The sequence below is a fragment of the Equus przewalskii genome, chromosome 13 (genome assembly GCF_037783145.1).
Source record: "Equus przewalskii isolate Varuska chromosome 13, EquPr2, whole genome shotgun sequence".
Classification (NCBI taxonomy): Eukaryota; Metazoa; Chordata; class Mammalia; order Perissodactyla; family Equidae; genus Equus; species Equus przewalskii.
In genome coordinates, this window is record NC_091843.1 from 71,252,156 (window position 1) to 71,271,627 (window position 19,472).

The following is a 19,472-nucleotide window of genomic DNA, read 5'->3' on the forward strand; positions in this document are numbered from 1 at the left end:
TATAAAATGACAAGAAGTATTGTGTTTCCACATGAAAACACATGCTTTATTGGAAAATAGTATCTAGAAAATGATTGTCTTTCAAAAGGTTAGGCAGATTCCCCAACACTAGCAATTATAAAGCTGTGATTCTTATTTATAAATTTTCCTTTACACCATGGCTGTAAATAGTCTACAAATAAGTACGAGTTGCTTTTATTACCAAAAGAAGCATAAATGTGTGCTACCATAAATGCAATGCAATAAATAGGATATGTTGGCCCCAGGGAAACACTGATAAATAAGTCATAATGAATGAGTCATCATTAACTCATAAGATTACATAGAAATTGACTTATTGAATGAAATGTCCCAGGCACAATGGCCTTAATAACACACACTACGGGAAGCCACACTTTGGTGAGTTTGCTGTTTTTCTGATTACTCAGTGCCCATTCGTCATCTCCAAGCCAGCTCAAGTCTTTCTAGTCTCGAGGTGGCTGCATTGACCAGGAGTATGGAGAACCCTACCCTTCTCCAGAGTCGGCCTCTGCTGTGACTTGGCCTCCCTCTGTGCTGCATTTCCTATCTACAAAGAGGGAACAAATAGCTATCCCTGCACTTTCTTACATTTTAGATTCCTGGGAATGGGAATGACTTACTCTTGCTTTATGATCCTCTTGAATGAAAAGAGGATACAATACAAGGAAGAAAGAAGGAAAGAAGAGTTAGAGAAGAGATTTACAAAAACTGGCAACAGTAGTAAGAAAGTCTATGGAGTTGGCCTTTGGTAGATTTCTTAAAATAGGTAATTTTACGAATATTGTCAGATACTAGTTAAAAGCACAGACTTTGAAAAGTGAGTCAACTCTGGGCTCCGCTGGCTACTAAGTAACTGTGTGACCTTGGACAGGTTATTTAATCAAGCTGTGCCTCAATTTCCTCATCAAGAGAATGGGGTTGTTGTAAGATGTGTGTGTGTGTGTGATGCCTATATATGTGTTAGCTATTATTGTTAAATTATCTCTAGATCGCAACTACCTTTACCGAATCTACAGAAAAATAGTGCTTACATCATTCTCTTTCTTGTCAAACTACTTCTCACTAATGTGTTAATAACTAATATATTATTGCCTCCTAGGAATACCTACAATTTAAAGGATGACCCAGGGGAAGGTAATGCTTAACTCAAAGGTTAAGGAATTTGCTAGTGGTGGAATTTCAGATATCAACAACAAGCCAACTGGGAAAATGCTATTAGATGGTGCCTCCTAAATATATCTACTTGTTAAGATGCCCTCTTCAGGGGTGGGGAATTCAAACCTCTTAAATTGTATGTCACATTTTGGGGGTATTTTTTGTATTCACATACGTGTGTACTTTTCAGAGGAAAAGATAACAGTTTTCATCATGAACTAAAAATATTTAAGAATACTTGCCCTTTAAGCTGCTTTAGTGCTTAAATCCTTATTCTCTGACCATATATAATGGATTCACTTCTATGCAAACATGCATCCATGAATGCACGCACCTGCGCACACACACGTACATGCACAGAGGCAGCCTCGCTCTGGAAGTACCTCTTAGGGTTTCCAAAGAAAAAGGGGTCCTGTGTAAAATAGTTCTCTATTTAAGCTCTAAGCAGACAGATGCATAGATTTAGTTCTGATCATTGTTAAAACACTCTCTTCCAGTATTCTTGTATAATGTGTGCTGTTTATTACTTTTTTCCCCTGACAAAAAAATATGTTTAAAATAAAGAGAAAAGTAGACAGAAGAAAATGTAAATTACTCAAAATCCTGCCAATCAAGACAACTACTTGCAGTTATTTTCTATTTTTATGCAAATACAAAAATATGCACAATAAGTTATAAACATCTTATATAAACGGAACTGTAGGTCTTTCACCTTTTTTTTTTAACCTAACACAAACATTTTCTTCTGTCATTAAATGCTCTTTAAAGCATGGTATTAAAGATGCCTTAGTCACTACGTCTGTGCTGTAATTTCACAAATTCATTACTGCTGTTCATTTGTTTCTCTCTAGTTTGTCACTACTATAAATAAAGCTATGATGAATATCCTTGTACACAGCCATCAAGTACACCTCTGATTATGTACTCAGAACAACTTCCTAGAATTGGAATTTCTGGGTCAAAAAGGTTTCATTGTTTTTCTTATTCATGACTCTCGGTCACTTAATTCACATTTTTTTTTTAAAGATTTTATTTTTCCTTTTTCTACCCAAAGCCTCCCAGTATATAGTTATATATTCTTTGTTGTGGGTGCTTCTAGTTGTGGCATGTGGGACACTGCCTCAGCGTGGTTTGATGAGCAGTGCCATGTCCGCGCCCAGGATTTGAACCAACGAAATACTGGGCCGCCTGCAGCGGAGCGCGCGAACGTAACCACCGGGCCACGGGGCCAGCCCCATTAATTCACATTTTTAAATATCATTTATGTTTTTATTAAAGGAAAAGTTTCATCATATTTCTAACATTTTTAGTCTTATAATTTGTAAGTTTTCAAATATTTGAAGAAAATTTACATAAGAAATCAAAATCAAACCTCTTTCTTAAAATATACACATACATCTAACATATGCCAATTCAGAAAGATAAAGTCAGTAACGTATTATCACTGCTGAGGCTAGAAATATTTTACTCCATCATTTTTTAACGCTGTACCACAGCAAGGAATTTCCTCCTTTAACCACTGGGTGTCCCCGGAACTATATGTTTAGCTTTGGGGCAGCTATCCCCACATCTTATCTAACAAGTATTTCTGCAACCTCTATCTTTGTAGCTGGTAGCAAGAACCTTCGTTATCTTTTAAATGCATTATTTTTAAAATTCATTAGTCATTCAGCTTTCACTATTTAATGAAATAGACGTATGATTTCAGAGTTTGAGTCACTTAGTGTTTTAAGAAAGTAAGCAGAAAAAGAGTAACAAAATCATATTCAGAGAAACAATTTTATCCCAAGTACTAAGTGAAACCAAAATTGGAATGTGAATACGAGAAATTTTAGCTTTCCGTTTCCTATAAGAGAAATGATTTTCTTTGAGACTGTATTTACAGATTTCGATTTCAGAGTGATACATGTCTGGAATGTACTAAAGTCCAAAAATTCTGCTCCTTGAACTCAAATTAGTCAACTTAGGGATCAGAGGCTTGATTTACAAAAGAAAGAGCCTAGGAATGCCAACCTTAATGTTAATAACCACCCAAGAAGTCTACAGTCCTAAAAAGATAAACATATGCTTACAATTCACTAAAGAGTTCTTCCCAAATAATGTCTTTCATATTTGATATTGTTCAATTAATAAACCAGTCCATTTACCTAGAAACAACTGGCAAACAATTCAAGAAATCTGTGACACGTGATGCATCTTAGACACATCCATCTCTTTTTGTATAAATAAACACTGATTTCAACTTCATCTTTTTCCCACTTTATCTGACGTTCATTACACAAATCCATGTACTTTGGAAGAGAAGAAAATCTCCACTTACTCAGCATCCTCTCAATCATAACAGAAACAGCTCCAAAGAGGACCTATAATATTCCAATCTCCAAGCAAGGGCCTTTCTTCAGTCTCCATAATTCTGGAAATATTATCACTCTAGACTTTTCTTCCACCTTCCCATTGATGACACTGCAACATCCAGGGTCCCCTGCCCTCGTAACTGCTTCTTCTTTGACTTGTTCACTGATTTCTCCTTCCTACCTCCTACATGCTGACATTCAGCATCATTTCCATTTAGTTTCTCTCTTCTCTCTCTACAGTCCTTTCTTCAATAATTCCAACCAAGAATTTTGGCAGTGAGGGTTAGAAAGGAAAATAGAATGGGAGCTTGAATAGTTTCAAAGGAAATATTTTAAAATAGTTGATGATGTGGAAGACTGAAGTAATATATAGTCCAAAGAGGAGTCACTAGGTAAAGTAAGAAGTCACTAAGTAAGAAGAACAATGGAACAGCTCAAGAGACAAGGTCCCAGGAGAAGTGGGAAGAAATGGGGTTAGTACCTGCTCCCTCTAAACAGAGCCTCCCATGTGGTCCAATGACCATTTGAAACTGCCATACTCTTAATGTGCTTCAGAGCCATGCCATCCCCAGAACGTCGCACAGCAGAATTGGCCAAGGACGGAGTTGGGAGACTCATCTTAAAAAGAAAAGGAGGGACGGCCCTGTGGTGTAGTGGTTAAGTTCATGCATTCCGCTTCAGCAGCCCAGTGTTCACCAGTTCGGATCCTGGGCGTGGTCCTAGCACAGCTTATCAAGCTATGCTGTGGCAGGCATCCCACATGTAAAATAGAGGAAGATGGGTACAGTGTTAGCTCAGGGCCAATCTTCTTCAGCAAAAAGAGGAGGATTTGGCGGTGGATGTTAGCTCAGGGCTAATCTTCCTCAAAAAAACAAAAAACAAAAAAGGAATAAAGAAAAAGAAAAGAAAAAAAAGCTCATGTGTATCAGGCAACTGTGTTATGCCCTCTACAAGAATTATGTCAGTTTTACTCAAAATGGACTCAGAAGAAGTCATAAGAGTTACCCAGGGTAAATGGTAAAAATACTGATTCCTTGCTACCACCTTAGACCTGCTAAATCAGAATGTCTGGGGATGGGGCCCAGGAATCTGAATTTTTCATGCTATCTCCAGGTGATTCTTAGGCACGTTAAAACTTGAATTATCTTATGTAATGTCCTGGAAAATGAGGAATAGAGAGTTTTTAATAATTTTTTTCTTTTTGCAGGGAAAGATTCACCCTGAGCTAACAGCTCTTGCCAATCTTCCTTTTTTTCCCCTCCTCAAAGCCCCAGTGCATGGTTGTACATCCTAGTTGTAGGCTCCTCTGGTTCTGCTATGTGAGCCACTGAACAGCATGGCAACTGACAGATGGTGGTGTGCTTCCACCGTGAGGAAATGACCCTGGGCTGCCAAAGCGGTGAGAGTACCAAATTTTACCAGGTCTGGCTCAATAATTTTTCATGATACCAACACAGTGCTCTATATGTTTAGTAAGCATTGATATCAGCTTTCATGAGTTTTTGATTTCACAAATAAATTGTTTTCACAAGGCTAAAACAAGCTATTACATACATTGCAATATGATAAAATATTGTTGACTTTATGACAAGAATCATACATATTCAGTCCTTAGACGATGCAGGTATCTGGCTACGGGCATGACTTCAGGTGATCACCCCTTTGTATCAGTCATTCCCTATCTTTGAGAAGCTAAGAAAGTCTAAAGAGAAGAATGAAAAAACATAAACTTTAAGGCAGGGTATTTCAGGAACAACATTTAATCAACTTGTCCATCAGGTTTCCAGGACTTATGATCTCCTCTGAAGTCAGTTAATTTAACTTCCATTCAATTCCTTTGATGTTTTGTTAACATTTGATTCCAATTTCACATGCTATGAGTACAATCTTTTCAGAGAGAATTTTGGTGGGACCTCAGATCTTAGGTAATTAGGCTCACAAATTCAAAGTACAATAATAAATGAAGGGTATTTTATTACTGTATAATACAATGTTGATATATTCATATATTCTTTTATAGAGGCAAATGCTTAATTGTTTTTTATTAGCCATTCCATAATAAATTATATAACATTTTGTATATCAGAGATTCTTATTTTAAAAGCATATTATTTTCATAGTCTTTGTTAAAGGTGTATCCTTAGCTTCTGATAAAACAATTCCTTGAATGCTAAAGCAGATGGTCTCTACTTTCTAGCTATTGGCATATGTTTTTGGGTGTTACACATAGTTTATTTTAAAAGAAAAGGACTACTATGCTTAGTGGACTACCCAACTTTCTTCCTTTTCTAATGGGAAAGGCTCTGCAATATATAAACAACAAAAGAATTTGAGTCTGTCTCATTCTGTGGTTAGAAACCAACAAGGGGCTCATTTTTCTTGCCAAGCAAGTTCTCTCTGTTGGTCTAATAACAGTAATAATAATAAAGTAAAGGTAACAATAATAATAATAATAGCAGCTAACATTTATAGAGCACTTTATTGGTCCAAGGCACTATTCTAGACACTTCGTATGGATGGTTTCATTGATCTTCACATCAACTCATGTAGAGGCTATTATTATGTCCATTTTATAGATGAGGAAAGTGCCCTTGGTGAGGCAAAGTGATTTACCTAAGGACACACAGTCAGGAAGTGGCAGAGGGGTGAGTCAAATCCAGGCAGTGGGACTCCAGAGCCTACACTCGGCAAGTACAATTTGCTGCCTCTGTGGACATCATGGACTGGTGGCAGGCTAATTGAGGTGTGTGTGTGGCTCTTCAAAACTTCCCCAGCAGATAAGAAAGAAGATGCTCTCACTGTGGTCTCAGAATTTCTGTCCTGAATTTTGTAAACTTTCTGACTTTTTCTCAGAATTCAACCTGCATATATGTCTTAGGCTAAATAGGCTGTTTGAATGTCTATATAATGCCTTGCGTTTTAATTGTAGGTTCTGAACTTAAATTCACAGACTGCTCATGAAGACCTATCTGATAGGCTCCACACAAGAAAATAATTCTAATACCTATGGAAACAAGTTTCATTCACTGAAAGGCAAGCAGTGACCTAAATTATTTCATGAAGACATACACGTAGAAGAAGGCAAACACACCAGAAACCACATAGAGAAACCCCGGAAAAGAGGAGACATGGAATGCCTTTGCTGGTTAGTTATCTCCAAACTCATAAACCTCAAGCTCCTCAGTTGAAACCCATGAGGAGTTAGACACAACTAACAGACAGAACAGAGACTAAAATGAAAACCATTTCACAGGTTATTCCTGAAGAAAACTAGAAAAGAGGAGACTTAATTTGAGCTCAACTGTGTTATTATGAGATAATCCCAAGAATTCCTAGTATGAAATACTCCTGCTTTTTACTTTTTACTCTCTCATCTTCTCACAGAAGAGGACAGAATTTTACCAAATACCAAAGAAAGTCAACCAATTGCCAATATCTCAGCAAAATCTCCACTCTAATCAAAGTCAATGGAACTGTATTAAAAAGCACAATTGGTGAACCATTTGTGTCACGAGGTCTGAAATAGAGCAAGCCTACAACCCCGAAAGATCTCTTCTCTCCCATGAATGCTCAGGATTCTCATACAGAAATGCAACCACCTAGAAAACCTGGCGGTCATACCTTTTGGGTAGGAGTCCTCCTCATGAGACAACCTCCCTTTACGCCTCATCAGTGCCTGGCCTTCTAAACCAATATCTCTCCTTCTAAACCAAGTCAAGATTACAAATCCTGGAAACCAACTAAGCAGAAATCAGAGTGGGTTCAGCGGACTGGGGCAGGATGTGGGAGGACAGAGCCCATTACATAGTGGGGCTTTGACCAGGAGTGTGCACATCCAGTGCCAAACAGCCGTAGATCTGAGGAGACTCAACTAGCATGCACATGGCCAGAGCAGGGCTAAGGATGACATGCTCATGACTGTTGACAAGCTCTAGGTGTAGACAGAGCTCTACTTAAAAATGAGTAAACAGAAATAAAGAAACTTGGTCTCCAAAAAACTCCACAGAGAAAGCAAGAGAGTATCATTTTCCTGAAGAACGAAAGAGATAGCAGATATCATAAAATGAGATACTACAAGAAGAAAATTTTAGAAAAACATTTGCATCCTTAATAGAAAGCAAGATAGTATTATCTCCATGAAACCTGAATAGGCAGCTACAGATGGAGAGCAGAGTGAGAGGGAAAGATAACAGAGTGAGACAAAAAGAGACAAGGGGAGATAAGGGAGGAGCACAAAGAAACCAAACCAACAAACAAAGGGCAAAATTTAACCTGTGTTGGAAGTTGTCAAGAGTAGAACTTAGATGACAGAAATAAAAATACGGGGGATAAACTTCAGAAACTCTCCCAGAATGCAGAGGTAAAGGTCAAAGAGGAAACTATGAAGCAGACAATTAAAGAAGGTCTTATATCAGAATTATATGTATGTTTAAAAAGAAGCCAGAAAAATAAGAGCAATCATTAAATAACAGACATTCTAAGAAAAATTAATAAAGAGAAATACATATATAAAGATGTCCTGGGAATTTTTTAAAATTGTAAGAACAAAAGAACAAAATATCTTCTATGCAGCAAGGCAAAAAAAAACTAGCTTAAAACATAAATCCAAATTAGGCTTCCCCAGACATCTTCACTATAGCACAAGAGCCAGATAATCATGGAGCAACAGGTACAGAATTTTAAGGGAACAGAACTGTTTTCCAAGAATGTTATACAATTTTTTCCAAACGTCTTATGTAAAGCCAATAGGAAAACATACTTAGATCCACAGAGACTCAGAAAATCACCATCCATGCTCCCTCTCTGAAAAATTATCTTAAAAAATATTCTAGTCAATGAAGAAATAAGTCAACATTTAGAGCTAAAAAATGGAGAAACTGCAGTCTAAAGAATTTTGGACCTTGCCTTAGTCGGTTTAACCTTGCAAGGCAGACACTCAGTTGGCTTCCAGGTTGGCTGCTCGAGTCTGGCTCTCCGGGTATGCCAGGTGGGACTGCCCGTGGTGCACCTCTTCTGCTTTGCCTCTTTCTTGGCGCTGGGAGATGCGCTTGTGAAGCCACAATCAACTCACAATTCATATGGACTCTCTTGTCACGATCCATAATCCCTTAAAACAATGTTTGCTACAGTGCTCTTCCAAAATTTGCTAACGATGGTTAATCTCTTGCTTGTAGGAAAACTGTCCCAAAAGACTTCTTGAAGAAGAAATATGTTTTCCTCCCTCAAAAACACAGCACAAAATAACGACCATATTAAATGCCATATTAAATGCCAAGGTATTTGAATAATGATTTTCTACTGTATTTAAAAGCCACACACATTATGATTACCTTTTTAATTAGAAAAGAGTTATCTATCACGAAGGACATTATTTATCATATTCAGCCTACATCCTGTTAATGATGTTCCTTTGCTGTCTCTGCTTAAAAATCAGGATATGCAGTATTTTACTAAACATAATATATATACACAGAAAAAAGACATAGAGAAATATACGCAGATGGAAATAGCAGCCATCTCTCTAGGTGCTAGACTTCTAGATGATGGTATTTTTTCTTTAAAGTCTTTGGTACTTTCTAAATTTTCGCCAGTGATTATATTTTATCTGTATGATCATTAAAAAGTTACTAAAATAAGTATATATAATAATAATAAGGACATAATATTATCACGTTAATTTGAGAATACACATAAGACTTTTGTATCAATAGTTATAACTAAGTGGTGAGACTGGGTAATTCTGCTGGCTTTCCACAAGTACATATTACTTTTGTGATTAAAAAAAGACATTTCATTAAGAGAAAAAATGTAAGAAAGAAATTAAAAAATGTTGGAGCCATTCAATACTTAATTCATGTATTTTAGAAGGAGGAAAGGTAGATACTGAGGAAAAAAATGCCCCCAATGTTATTATGGTAAAGAAAATAAATATCTTTTCCTTTAAGGCACAATTTCTTTCTCTTCTATTTATATCGTCCTTTCTTTACCCGTGAAAATATACCTATTCTTAAAGTTCTTAAAATTGGCATTGTGACATCATGCCGGCACATCTTATGCTTAAATTCCGTTCCTCAGGACTTCACCGAAGCATGTTGCTAAAATGCTCACACTCCCCCAGCGTGGCCAGATGCGTCAGTCAAATACTTTAAATAGATTGGATTGAAGGTTTGGAAAGGCTTCTTTGTTCCACTGTATTTAAAGGTGCTAAAGTTAAATTTTTTTTTTCTTTTTCCTTCTCTTGAGACATTTATCTTTGGCTTGTTAGTCCATGCAACTTTTGGTTTTATAATTCCTTTACATCGGAGAAGGACTTAACAAATCCATAATGATTGATATATACAAGCAAACAAATACATTCTCGTAGACACTTACTCTACTTCATCCTCAAGTGTTTGTATCGCAAATGCAACATGACAAATGATATTTTAGTTGCAAAATTCTGTTAAAACTGCTCCAGACTTCTTAGGATCACTTAGTGGCTGTTTATGGGTCATATTCCAAAGGAGTAAGAACTATTTATGAGAGCCGGAGAGAAAGAGCTCTGAAATTTACACAGTGCATTCATCCCCAGATATTTTCACACATATCAATATAATAGTGCTTCTTCCTTAACCCTAATCATTTTTTCTTCTGGTTCTGTCTTCCTGAAGTCCTTCTCTGTACCCTTTTTCTTGCACCTCCAAATGAAATGCAGCAGAGTAATTAAGGGAAAAGGAAAAAATCCCTGAGCATAAAAAGTCAATTTTCAGGGGCTGGCCCTGTGGCCAAGCGGTTAAGTTTGTTCGCTCTGCTTCGGCAGCCCAGGGGTTGTCAGTTCGAGTCCTGGGCGTGGACATGGCACCGCTCATCAAGCCATGCTGAGGCAGCATCCCCCATGCCACAACTAGAAGAACCCACAACTAAAAATACACAACTTTGTACTGGGGGGCTTTGGGAGAAAAAGGAAAAATAAAATTAAAAAAAAATAGTGAATTTTCAGACTGACTTTGTTTCAAGGGCCTGGGTTTGTCCTTGGAGGCTGAACAAGTATGTTTGCATGTGCCTGGGGACAACACATCATTTAACCTTTGGAGGTACATGCTAGTTTGAAAATGGATTACCAAAACCCAAACTAAGCTTCTTAATCTCACTTCTTGTTTGACAGAGCGGTAGGTAAGAAAATATCTGGGAGAAAGAATCAGTTTCAGGAAATCTTTCTCTGATAATCTGCAGAAGAAAAGAGGATGGTAACTGACCACGGATGGTGGGCAGGGCAGATAACAAATCCACATGGCACATGGTTTTACAATCGTGAACACAAAGGCTAAAATAAGACCGACTGCAGGATGGTTTCCTTGAATTGTCTCCAGGGCCACAATATCTCATCAATGACTTATTTGCACATAACAAAGAATTGGAGACTCTTTGGAGACAGATCACACTGGAAATATACCTTGACTACCAAGTCATCCCGTCTGCAGGCCTGGCCACCCCATCAAATAGGTACGGGCAGAATTTGGTGTGATAATAAGCAATCTTCAATCTCAGCCTAAATGAATCTCTACAGTGATTTACGCCATGGGAGCAGGTTAAAGCTCTTTCCCCTCTTTGCTTCTGCTGGCTGGAACAGAGCAGAACAGACCGATATATGCCCAGCCTCTGGGACAAGTCCAGGAGTCATAAATCTGAATTTCTCAGAAGTGGGACGAAACTGTCAGAATTTCTTCCATTGAAGATCAAGAGAAGAAAAACTCCTTTGTCCTTGGTGGAAGTTGGGCCTTTCTGCTTCAAGCTGAAAGTACAGTCTGCCTCTATTGACACACGGATCTCGAATTCTGCCCCCGCTGCATCTGTAACAGGGCTCTTGATCAGCTTTCCCAAGCGCTTTATAAATACGGAAATAAGGTACTTTATAGTCCAGATATTATAGAAAGACCTAACACTGTGCTAGCAATTATTGGCTAAACCAACGATGCCTGTACATTCAAGATGTAATATTTAAGCTTCCACATAATAACATAATTGGTGAGAATGATCCTGTAAGACCTAGCCTACCATCCACTTGACCAAGATTTCCTTTTTTGTGCAAATAGTTTAATCTTGATTAATGTTAATAGAGAATAACATCAAAAAATATTATTTCCTGGTCTATTGTTTTCAAACAGGAAATTATTTGATAGATAACTTTCCTGGGAATATATTTACAGGGTAGAGTTGACAAGGGAATTGAATGACACTACATAAATTTTCATGTTGGTAAAAGGGAAAAAATGTGGTTTTTCATATGGAATTTTATCTTTTAATTATTTAACCAAGAAACAGGATAAAATCTTAATAAAAGTTTACTTTTACTTTTTAAAGAAAGATTTGCCTTCCATGGATACAAAAAGATCACTACAAATTTGCTTGGCAATAAATAACCTAAATTATATTTTCATAAGTATTAGTAATGGAAACAATATTGGAAAGCCAAGGAGTAAACCTTAGTGCAGAATCCACAGCAGGTGCTAACCATAACGGTCTCCCTACATACTGAATATACCGAAATATATTGAATATACCAAAATATATTGAATATTTCGAAACTGCAGAAAATAAGCAGAAAGAGGAGCTAAATTTTTGAAAACATGTTGATAATATAGAGAAAAATAAAATGACCACTTTATGTTTTCTAAATTTCCACATACCTTTTAAGACCTGGCTATTTTATAAGTTGGAAATGACAATGACAATTTCTATTGAATGAAGATGAGCACATCTATTGAGACTTAAAATGTAAAAAGCAGTAAAAGAGAGGTAAGTACAGTACCCTTTTGAAGGACAGCGCTTTCACATGACCCTTCCATGGAGAAGTAGGCCAGTGTTGACAGTGCACATAATGGGGCATCATTCAGTGAAAGGAGAAATTCACAGGCTCAAAGAAAACCCATCTCAAAGTAAAGAGATTTGGTTTTACTAGTATCTCCACAGAATTGATCCAAATAAAAATAGTTCTCTCTTCCTTTTGTTTATGCACCTGAATAAATTGTCAATCTAGGCCATCACGGTCCTCCTTTCATGAAGCACTCTCAAGAAAAAAGACTTCCTTTTCCACTCCATCGTTTGGTTTCCCCTTCTAAATCTGCCAGGTTCACCAATAAAACATTTAAGATTCACCAATTCCTACAGGGAAAACGTCCTAAATAACTGAATCCTGTTTCTAAGAGGAAACTATGTTTAAAGGTTCCTTTCCCAGGAAGACTATATTTTTTATTTATTTTTAACAATTCCTATTTACATTCTTGAATCAAATATTAGTTAAAACTAAATTTGCCCATATTCCAGTAGGAGATCTTTGCTGCCTCATTATTTGTTTCAAGACAGAACTCAGAATTTAAAAGCAAGAGAAAATGAAAACCCAGAACTGTGGAAATTACCTCATCTGATCCTTTCTTTTCTCCTGACTTGGAAGGTGATCCACTGGTTTTTTCATTGACATGCTATAAAAAAACAAAAAAATAATAATGTTTAATAGAGGGAGGTGATACAAGATAACAGAATAGTGACTTTAATCCTGGAGGGCTAAATATATAGACTATAAAAACAAGACCCCTTTAATCTTCCTCCTGAGAATGTTGATAATTTTACACCAACGTGGGTGGCTTTCAAAATTCCAGGGAAGCAACAGACATTCATTTGGGATGTAGAAAGTCAGTCTGTAATTAACCAGACACAGATCTGATGGTGATTCCAAGGCGGCATCTTGTCTCTTACAAAATGCCTCATGGAATTTTAAAGCCCAAATTGCCAGTGTGGGAGACATCTGGTTCCTCATGGAGATGAGATGTCTAAGGACCAAGTTGAGCCTAAAGCCAAACTTAAGCCTCAGTTCAGCATGGACTCAGGGAGGACCACAGCTTCCAAGTCAACCATCACTTCTGATGGCACTTGGGAATTCCCTAGAGTTCTTCAACTTGAGTACTCACCAATGCAGAAAGATAACCCCTGTGGTGGAAAGACCATACCTGCAACCTCTATCTATTATGGGTTTAAGATTTCATTAAGTCCAGAAACAGAACTATTTTTCTCACTAGGACAGTGTGAATGAAAGCAAGGATTGTTATGTGGTACATAAAAGCTTCAAGGAACTTATGTGTTCATTTGTTTTGACTGTAAGATAAACTATAAAGTTTACTGAATTTTTTTTGAGAAATGAAAAAAACATTCTATGTTCCTGAAAGGGGGGTAAAAAGAATTATTTCATTTCTTTCACATTGTGGGATGTACAAGAAAGTGGGCAAAGGGAGCCCAAAAATAAGAAAATAAAAGCTCAATATTGGGTTCAATCCTGATCACCTTCAGTTAAGCCAAAATATAAAATCCCACTACATCTCTCTAGAGCAGAATCACAACCTGGACAGGTAGGTTAATGAAATTCTTTGAAGTAAGAAGAGTGGCAATAAAAGTAAGAGTAATAGTAATAATTCCAATCATTCTTTATTACTTACAAGGCACTTTCATATATCTTCTTATTTGACACACAAAAAAGGCTTATGTGATTTTATGGATGAAAAAACTAAGAAAAAGAGTTATTTGCTGTCCTTTTCACAAGGACAAACACCTAGCAAATGGGAAATGTTTGCAAAGCAGCTTTTCTCAGTTAAAATCTATTGTTTGTCACTATACCATGCTAAATAGAATAAGATAATATTCCCTTTAATCATATCAACAGATATTTTTGTAAAAAAAAAAAAGTCGAAGGAATACCAGACACATGGATGAAACATTTCCTTCATAGTTCTTTGTATCAAAAACTAGGAATAAATCACTTTCATGAATGGAAAATTCTTGCCAAAATGAAACACTCTATGGATTAAGAATGGAATCCACAGGGAAGCAGCCAGGCTGCAGGGGCTTGGTGAGTGAAGCCCTCTATAGGGCTTGTTTTACCTAGATGTCCTAGCCAAGACTTTGGCCAAAGTTGAGGGCATTCAGTATTGAGTAATTAATGATCTTGAGAAAAAAAGGAACCATTTAAAAGCCCACATATATAGCAGGACTAGATTGTAAGTGATTAATTTCAGAAGATTGCTAAAGGACAGACTAGGAGGAAGAAGATTCATTCACCACTTTGAGACAGAATTTGAGAGGGAGAGATCTACAAGACAGAGATTCATCAATCTGTCTCCTTCCAGAACTGGAAACTTTAGAACCATATCACATTCATTTATTATCTCCAATTCCCTATCTTTTTCAGATTCAACACTGGTAATAATAACAACAATATCCACCGTATTACTGAGTGTACTGTTTCGAGTGCATTATTTACTTGTCAGGAGGTATTATTATTCCATTTTACAAATGAGCAAACTTACAGAGGCAATTCACTCTTGTCTGGTACAAGGTTCCATGCTCTCCACAAGGTCCTACTCTGCTTCCCGCTCATGCAGCAAATATATATTTTGATTTATTATCCTACAGTAAATGCAAAGATGGCCTTTTCTCCCTAAAATATAGGTATATAGATCTTTTTCCTTTAAAAATTTTTAAAAAGTTTTTTCCTGGTGTTGTTTAGAAATTGCAGTCCTGCAGAGTAACCAACACCATCAGTTACATGCTTCCATTTAAACACTCAAAATAACTCAAAATTATGTAGGTTCCAAATAATGGTTTGGGAGGGATAAATATAATGAATGCATTTTATAATGTTCAGTTATAATGACAACTTCTAAAAATTATGTATTATAAGAATTGGTATTTTGCGATTTCAAAAGAACTATTTTCTCTCAATAGAAAGCTTTCTTTCAATACACAAAAGTATAATGACATAAATAAAAGTCACTTATAATCAAATAGCGATATATTTTAGGAACTTTACGGATTATATTTTTCCAGTTTCTTTATGTGTTTTTTTTTTTAACCTGGCTCTTTAGTAGAAAATTTTTCTAACATACAGAAAAGTTGAAAAAATAATACAATGAATGCCAATATTTCCGCCACTTAGATTCAACAACTATTAACATCATTGTTATGTTTTGACATATTTGCATACATTACAGACAGAGAGATAGATCTAGCCATCTATACTTGTATATGTACCTGCATTTGAAAGTAAATTGTAGATATCCTGAAACATTACCCCTAAACATTTCACTAAGCATCCCCCTAAATAGAGGACTTCTTCCCATGTAACTCCAATATCATTGTCACTCCAAGAGAATTAACAAGAACTACCTAATGCCATTCTATTTCCAGTAAATAGCAGCTTTATAAATGAACCACTGCCCTAACATTTCTTGTGGCTTATTCGATATTCAGCAGTCTATTAGTGATGTAAAGTCAGTTATATATTTTCACTGAAAGAGATTCAAAGAGCCAGATTTTTCAATTCATGGAATAATTGAGCACTTTTCACATAATTGAGATGGTGGAATGAAATATTTGGGAATGACCTATGTCAAATTTTGATCTAGCTTAGCAACCTGCAGCAAGTCTTTCCAGGAGTAAAGAGAGAGAACTTTGTCTACGACTATGTGTAGCTGGTGGGTTGGGGAGAGGTGAGAGAAGCATGGAGAAGGGAAGGAATGAGCTCAGGGAAGAGAATTGAACCACAAACCTGATAAACCCATGGAGGACTTTTCTATATGAGGGAAAAGAAAGTAACTCGTCCTACGCATCTACTCGGTGCTAAGCCCAGCGCTGGGCATTTCCCCCATGTGGTCTCCTTGACTTCCCATAGCAACTCGGGGAGTACACACTGTCAGCTTGTTTTATGGGTAAAGAAATGGAGGCCCTGAGAGGTGAGAGCCTCCTCAGTCATACCACATGTCAAGATGAACGTCCATGGTCAGGAATTGGGCTACTCTGGAACTAGTTAATAGCTGAGATCTCATGAGTCACATCAGGAATGTCTCAGTCCAACGCTCTAAAATGAAAACAACCAACAAAACCAAAACGAAACTTCCCTATTCTAAAACTAGTTTGTTTTATAAAATTAATCAGACATACAATACTTATAAATTTAATCCCGTGTTACCAGCTGGAGAGGAGGCCAAAGACAGGAAGAACAGGATGCCAGCCCTAAAGCTGTAAAAATTTCACTGGGAGGATAAAGCCACAGAGCTGGGAAATAACACAGAGCTAAGATGAAGGACAGAGGCCATGTGTGCAGCAGGAGTTCAGAGGCAAGGAAAAAAAAATCAGATAAAGGGCTTTCCCGTTTTGCCTCAAAAAGGAATACTTTTCCACAGTTTCAACCCCTTGGCATCACGACATATTTGGCAAGTACAGCTGTCCTTGGTCTTCATTCTAGGAAATAGCATTTATATGCTTAAAATCTTTTGCCACAGTAAACCCATAAACCTGCCAGGAAATCAACAAGAGCTATGAGCGGTAAGGCTGGGAGCCAGCAGTCTCCCCCAGCTAAGGATTTGTGCTAGGGCGGGGGCTTTGGCTTTCAAGCATTTGGGCCACTCCCCATCCCCCACCGCCACTGTTACCCAGATACACCCTGAAACATGCACAGGCAAGGGATACACCACACAGTATAAGATAAAATCAAACGACTCCAAGCCCAGCTGTGAAAGAGTACCAAATGCTAATATGCTTCTGCAATGCCTTTGCCTTACTATTTTTTTTTGTAAAAAGGGAGCCAGCCTTTATGGCCTGGTGGTTAAAGTTCAGCGTTCTCTGCTTCAGCAGCCCAAGTTTGCTTCCCGGTGGCGAAACCACACCCCACCCGTCTGTGAGTAGCCATGTTATGGCCGCGGCTCCCATAGAAGAACTACAAGGACCTACAAGTAGGATATATAACTATGTACTAGGGCTTTGGGGTGGAAAAAAAAGAAAAGGAAGATTGGTAAGAGATGTTAGCTCAGGGCGAATCTTTCCCTGCAAAAACAAATAAACAAAAACTACAACATAACCCTCTATGCTGAAATTGAATAGCATTAAAAATTAATATTATTCACTTAGATTTTTTTTAAAAGGTACAGAGTTTCTTTTAGGGGGTGACAAAAACATTCTAAAATTAAATTGAGGTGATGCTTGCATCAGCCTGTGAATATAGGAAAAAATACCAAATTGTACGTTTTAATGGGTGAATGTATGGTCTGTGAATTACATCTGAATAAAGCTGTTTAAAGAAACAGTAAAGGTTATCTGAACACAACTCAAAAACTGTCCTTCTTCAACTGGGAGACAAGGCCAGAGAGATGAATATTTGCATGTCCAGCATCAGCCGTGGCAAAATCATGAAGCAGTAAAGATTATCTGGGAGCTCTCTGGACCTTCCTAGTGCACATAGCTCAGCTCTCTCACTGCATGGCTATGGCACTCGCTATTGAGAAAGGCTTGTTCCAGGGGCAGGGGCTTCCCAAGGATCCAAAAGCCTTCAGTTGGCAGTGGGTCCCCTCCTTCAGTGTGGGTCACAAGCACCTGGCACGCTTTGGGAAACACTCAAGCCAGAGCCCAGAGATCTAGATTTAGTTGGTCTAGCGTGGGGTCTGGGCAAGGTTATATTTTTCTAAAACCCCCCAGGTGATCCTAGTAAGCAGGTAGGATTGGAAACCACTGGTTTTGAGGGGAGATTTGTGGGCACTATGACAGGAAGTGGAGGTTTCTGCTCCTCAAATCACCCCACTGAGTCAGCACCCATGGGGTACTTCCCTGGGGCAGGCAGGTTGGGACAGCTCCGGGCCTCCTGGGCAAACTCTGATTGCTCAAGGAAGGAGCACAGTGCCCCACGTTCACACCAGCACTTCCTGACTAATTCTGGGCCTTCGCCCTAGCCTACCTTGCACATCGTACCATCATATCTGCACATCAGTCTCTATTTTCTTAATAAAGCAAACAAATAAGCACTTTATTGTATATTCTTTTGCTTACTGATTACAAACGGCTATTTTGCCTTCCCAACCAGATGGTAAATTACATTCTTTTTTTTTCTGGCCCGGTGGTAGGGGTGTGACAAATAATTCTTGATTGAATGACTGCACTTCTACAAAGCTCTAAATGTTCCCTGAGAAATGCTTTTCTTCTGTTCAGGTCAGTATACTGGATAAAAGAGAAAGAAGCTGAAAAAAATAGCTTGAAAAATTAAGAGACAATGTCTAAATTGATATTTCCTGCAAAATCCCTTAAAATCTATTCTTGTATGTATTCTGCTTGCTAAAACACAAATGTTCAGCAAGCCAGCAGAAGGACCAAGATGTAAAGCTGGTTTTGCTTCAAAATAGTCTCCCTGGCACAGATCTGGGTCTGTCTGCCCGCAAGTAGATTCCTTGCCCTGACCCTGCTCTGCTGGTGGAGCAGGGATGTTTGCTGGCTGCCTTGATGGCTGGCCTCAGGCTGGGTTTGGCCAATGGAAGTCACTGGCAGGAGACTGGAGGTGGTAAGTGGGTGGTATTCGCCGCCATGCCCCAAAACCCCCGCCCCCACCTCTGGGAGGCTCTGCAGTAGGGCAGGCTCGTGGCTGGTCCAGCGACTACAGGGGGATCTAGCTCCTCCCTCCATCTTTCCAGCCTAGGAATGGTAGCAGCTTCCTGCAATTTCTAATGTCTGGGTTGCCTCACTCTCCCTTGTTGGCTTCCCAGCCTCTTCTGTTACCTGAGTAACCAACTCTGCATTCCATTCCCTGACAGACACTAACAGGACAGAAAGAGCATGGATCTCCAAGGCTATGGGATCTTGGGCAAATAGTTTGACCTTTCTGTTTTCTCCTTGTAAAATGGAGCTAATGGTACCCACCCCAGGGGCTGGCATATTTATGAAACAAGCTGATATTAATGAGGAATCTGGCCCATTGCCTAGCTCATTTTAAGAATACACTAAAAGTTATTCCACTCCCTTCTTTTTCTCTGGCATTAATCTGATTGCGGTAAATTATGACACAGTAAAATGAATATGGGAAATAAGCAAAGGTTTAAAGGTTTTGTTTTCTAAGGCTGTAAATATTAGAGCAGAGAATTTAGGTTTTTACTTTTC

The 19,472-nt window shown here is 38.1% G+C and overlaps 1 protein-coding gene across 42 annotated transcripts in view; it reads right to left on the reverse strand.

Annotated features, from left to right (window-relative positions):
* CAST (calpastatin) overlaps window positions 1-19,472 on the reverse strand; it is a 116,991-nt gene that overhangs the window by 89,615 nt on the left and 7,904 nt on the right. For all 42 annotated transcript variants that reach the window (XM_070569649.1, XM_070569647.1, XM_070569640.1 and 39 more), the window contains exon 2: window positions 12,926-12,988. In XM_070569649.1, the coding sequence (XP_070425750.1) occupies window positions 12,926-12,988 (63 nt within the window). The remainder of the gene's footprint in view (window positions 1-12,925; window positions 12,989-19,472) is intronic.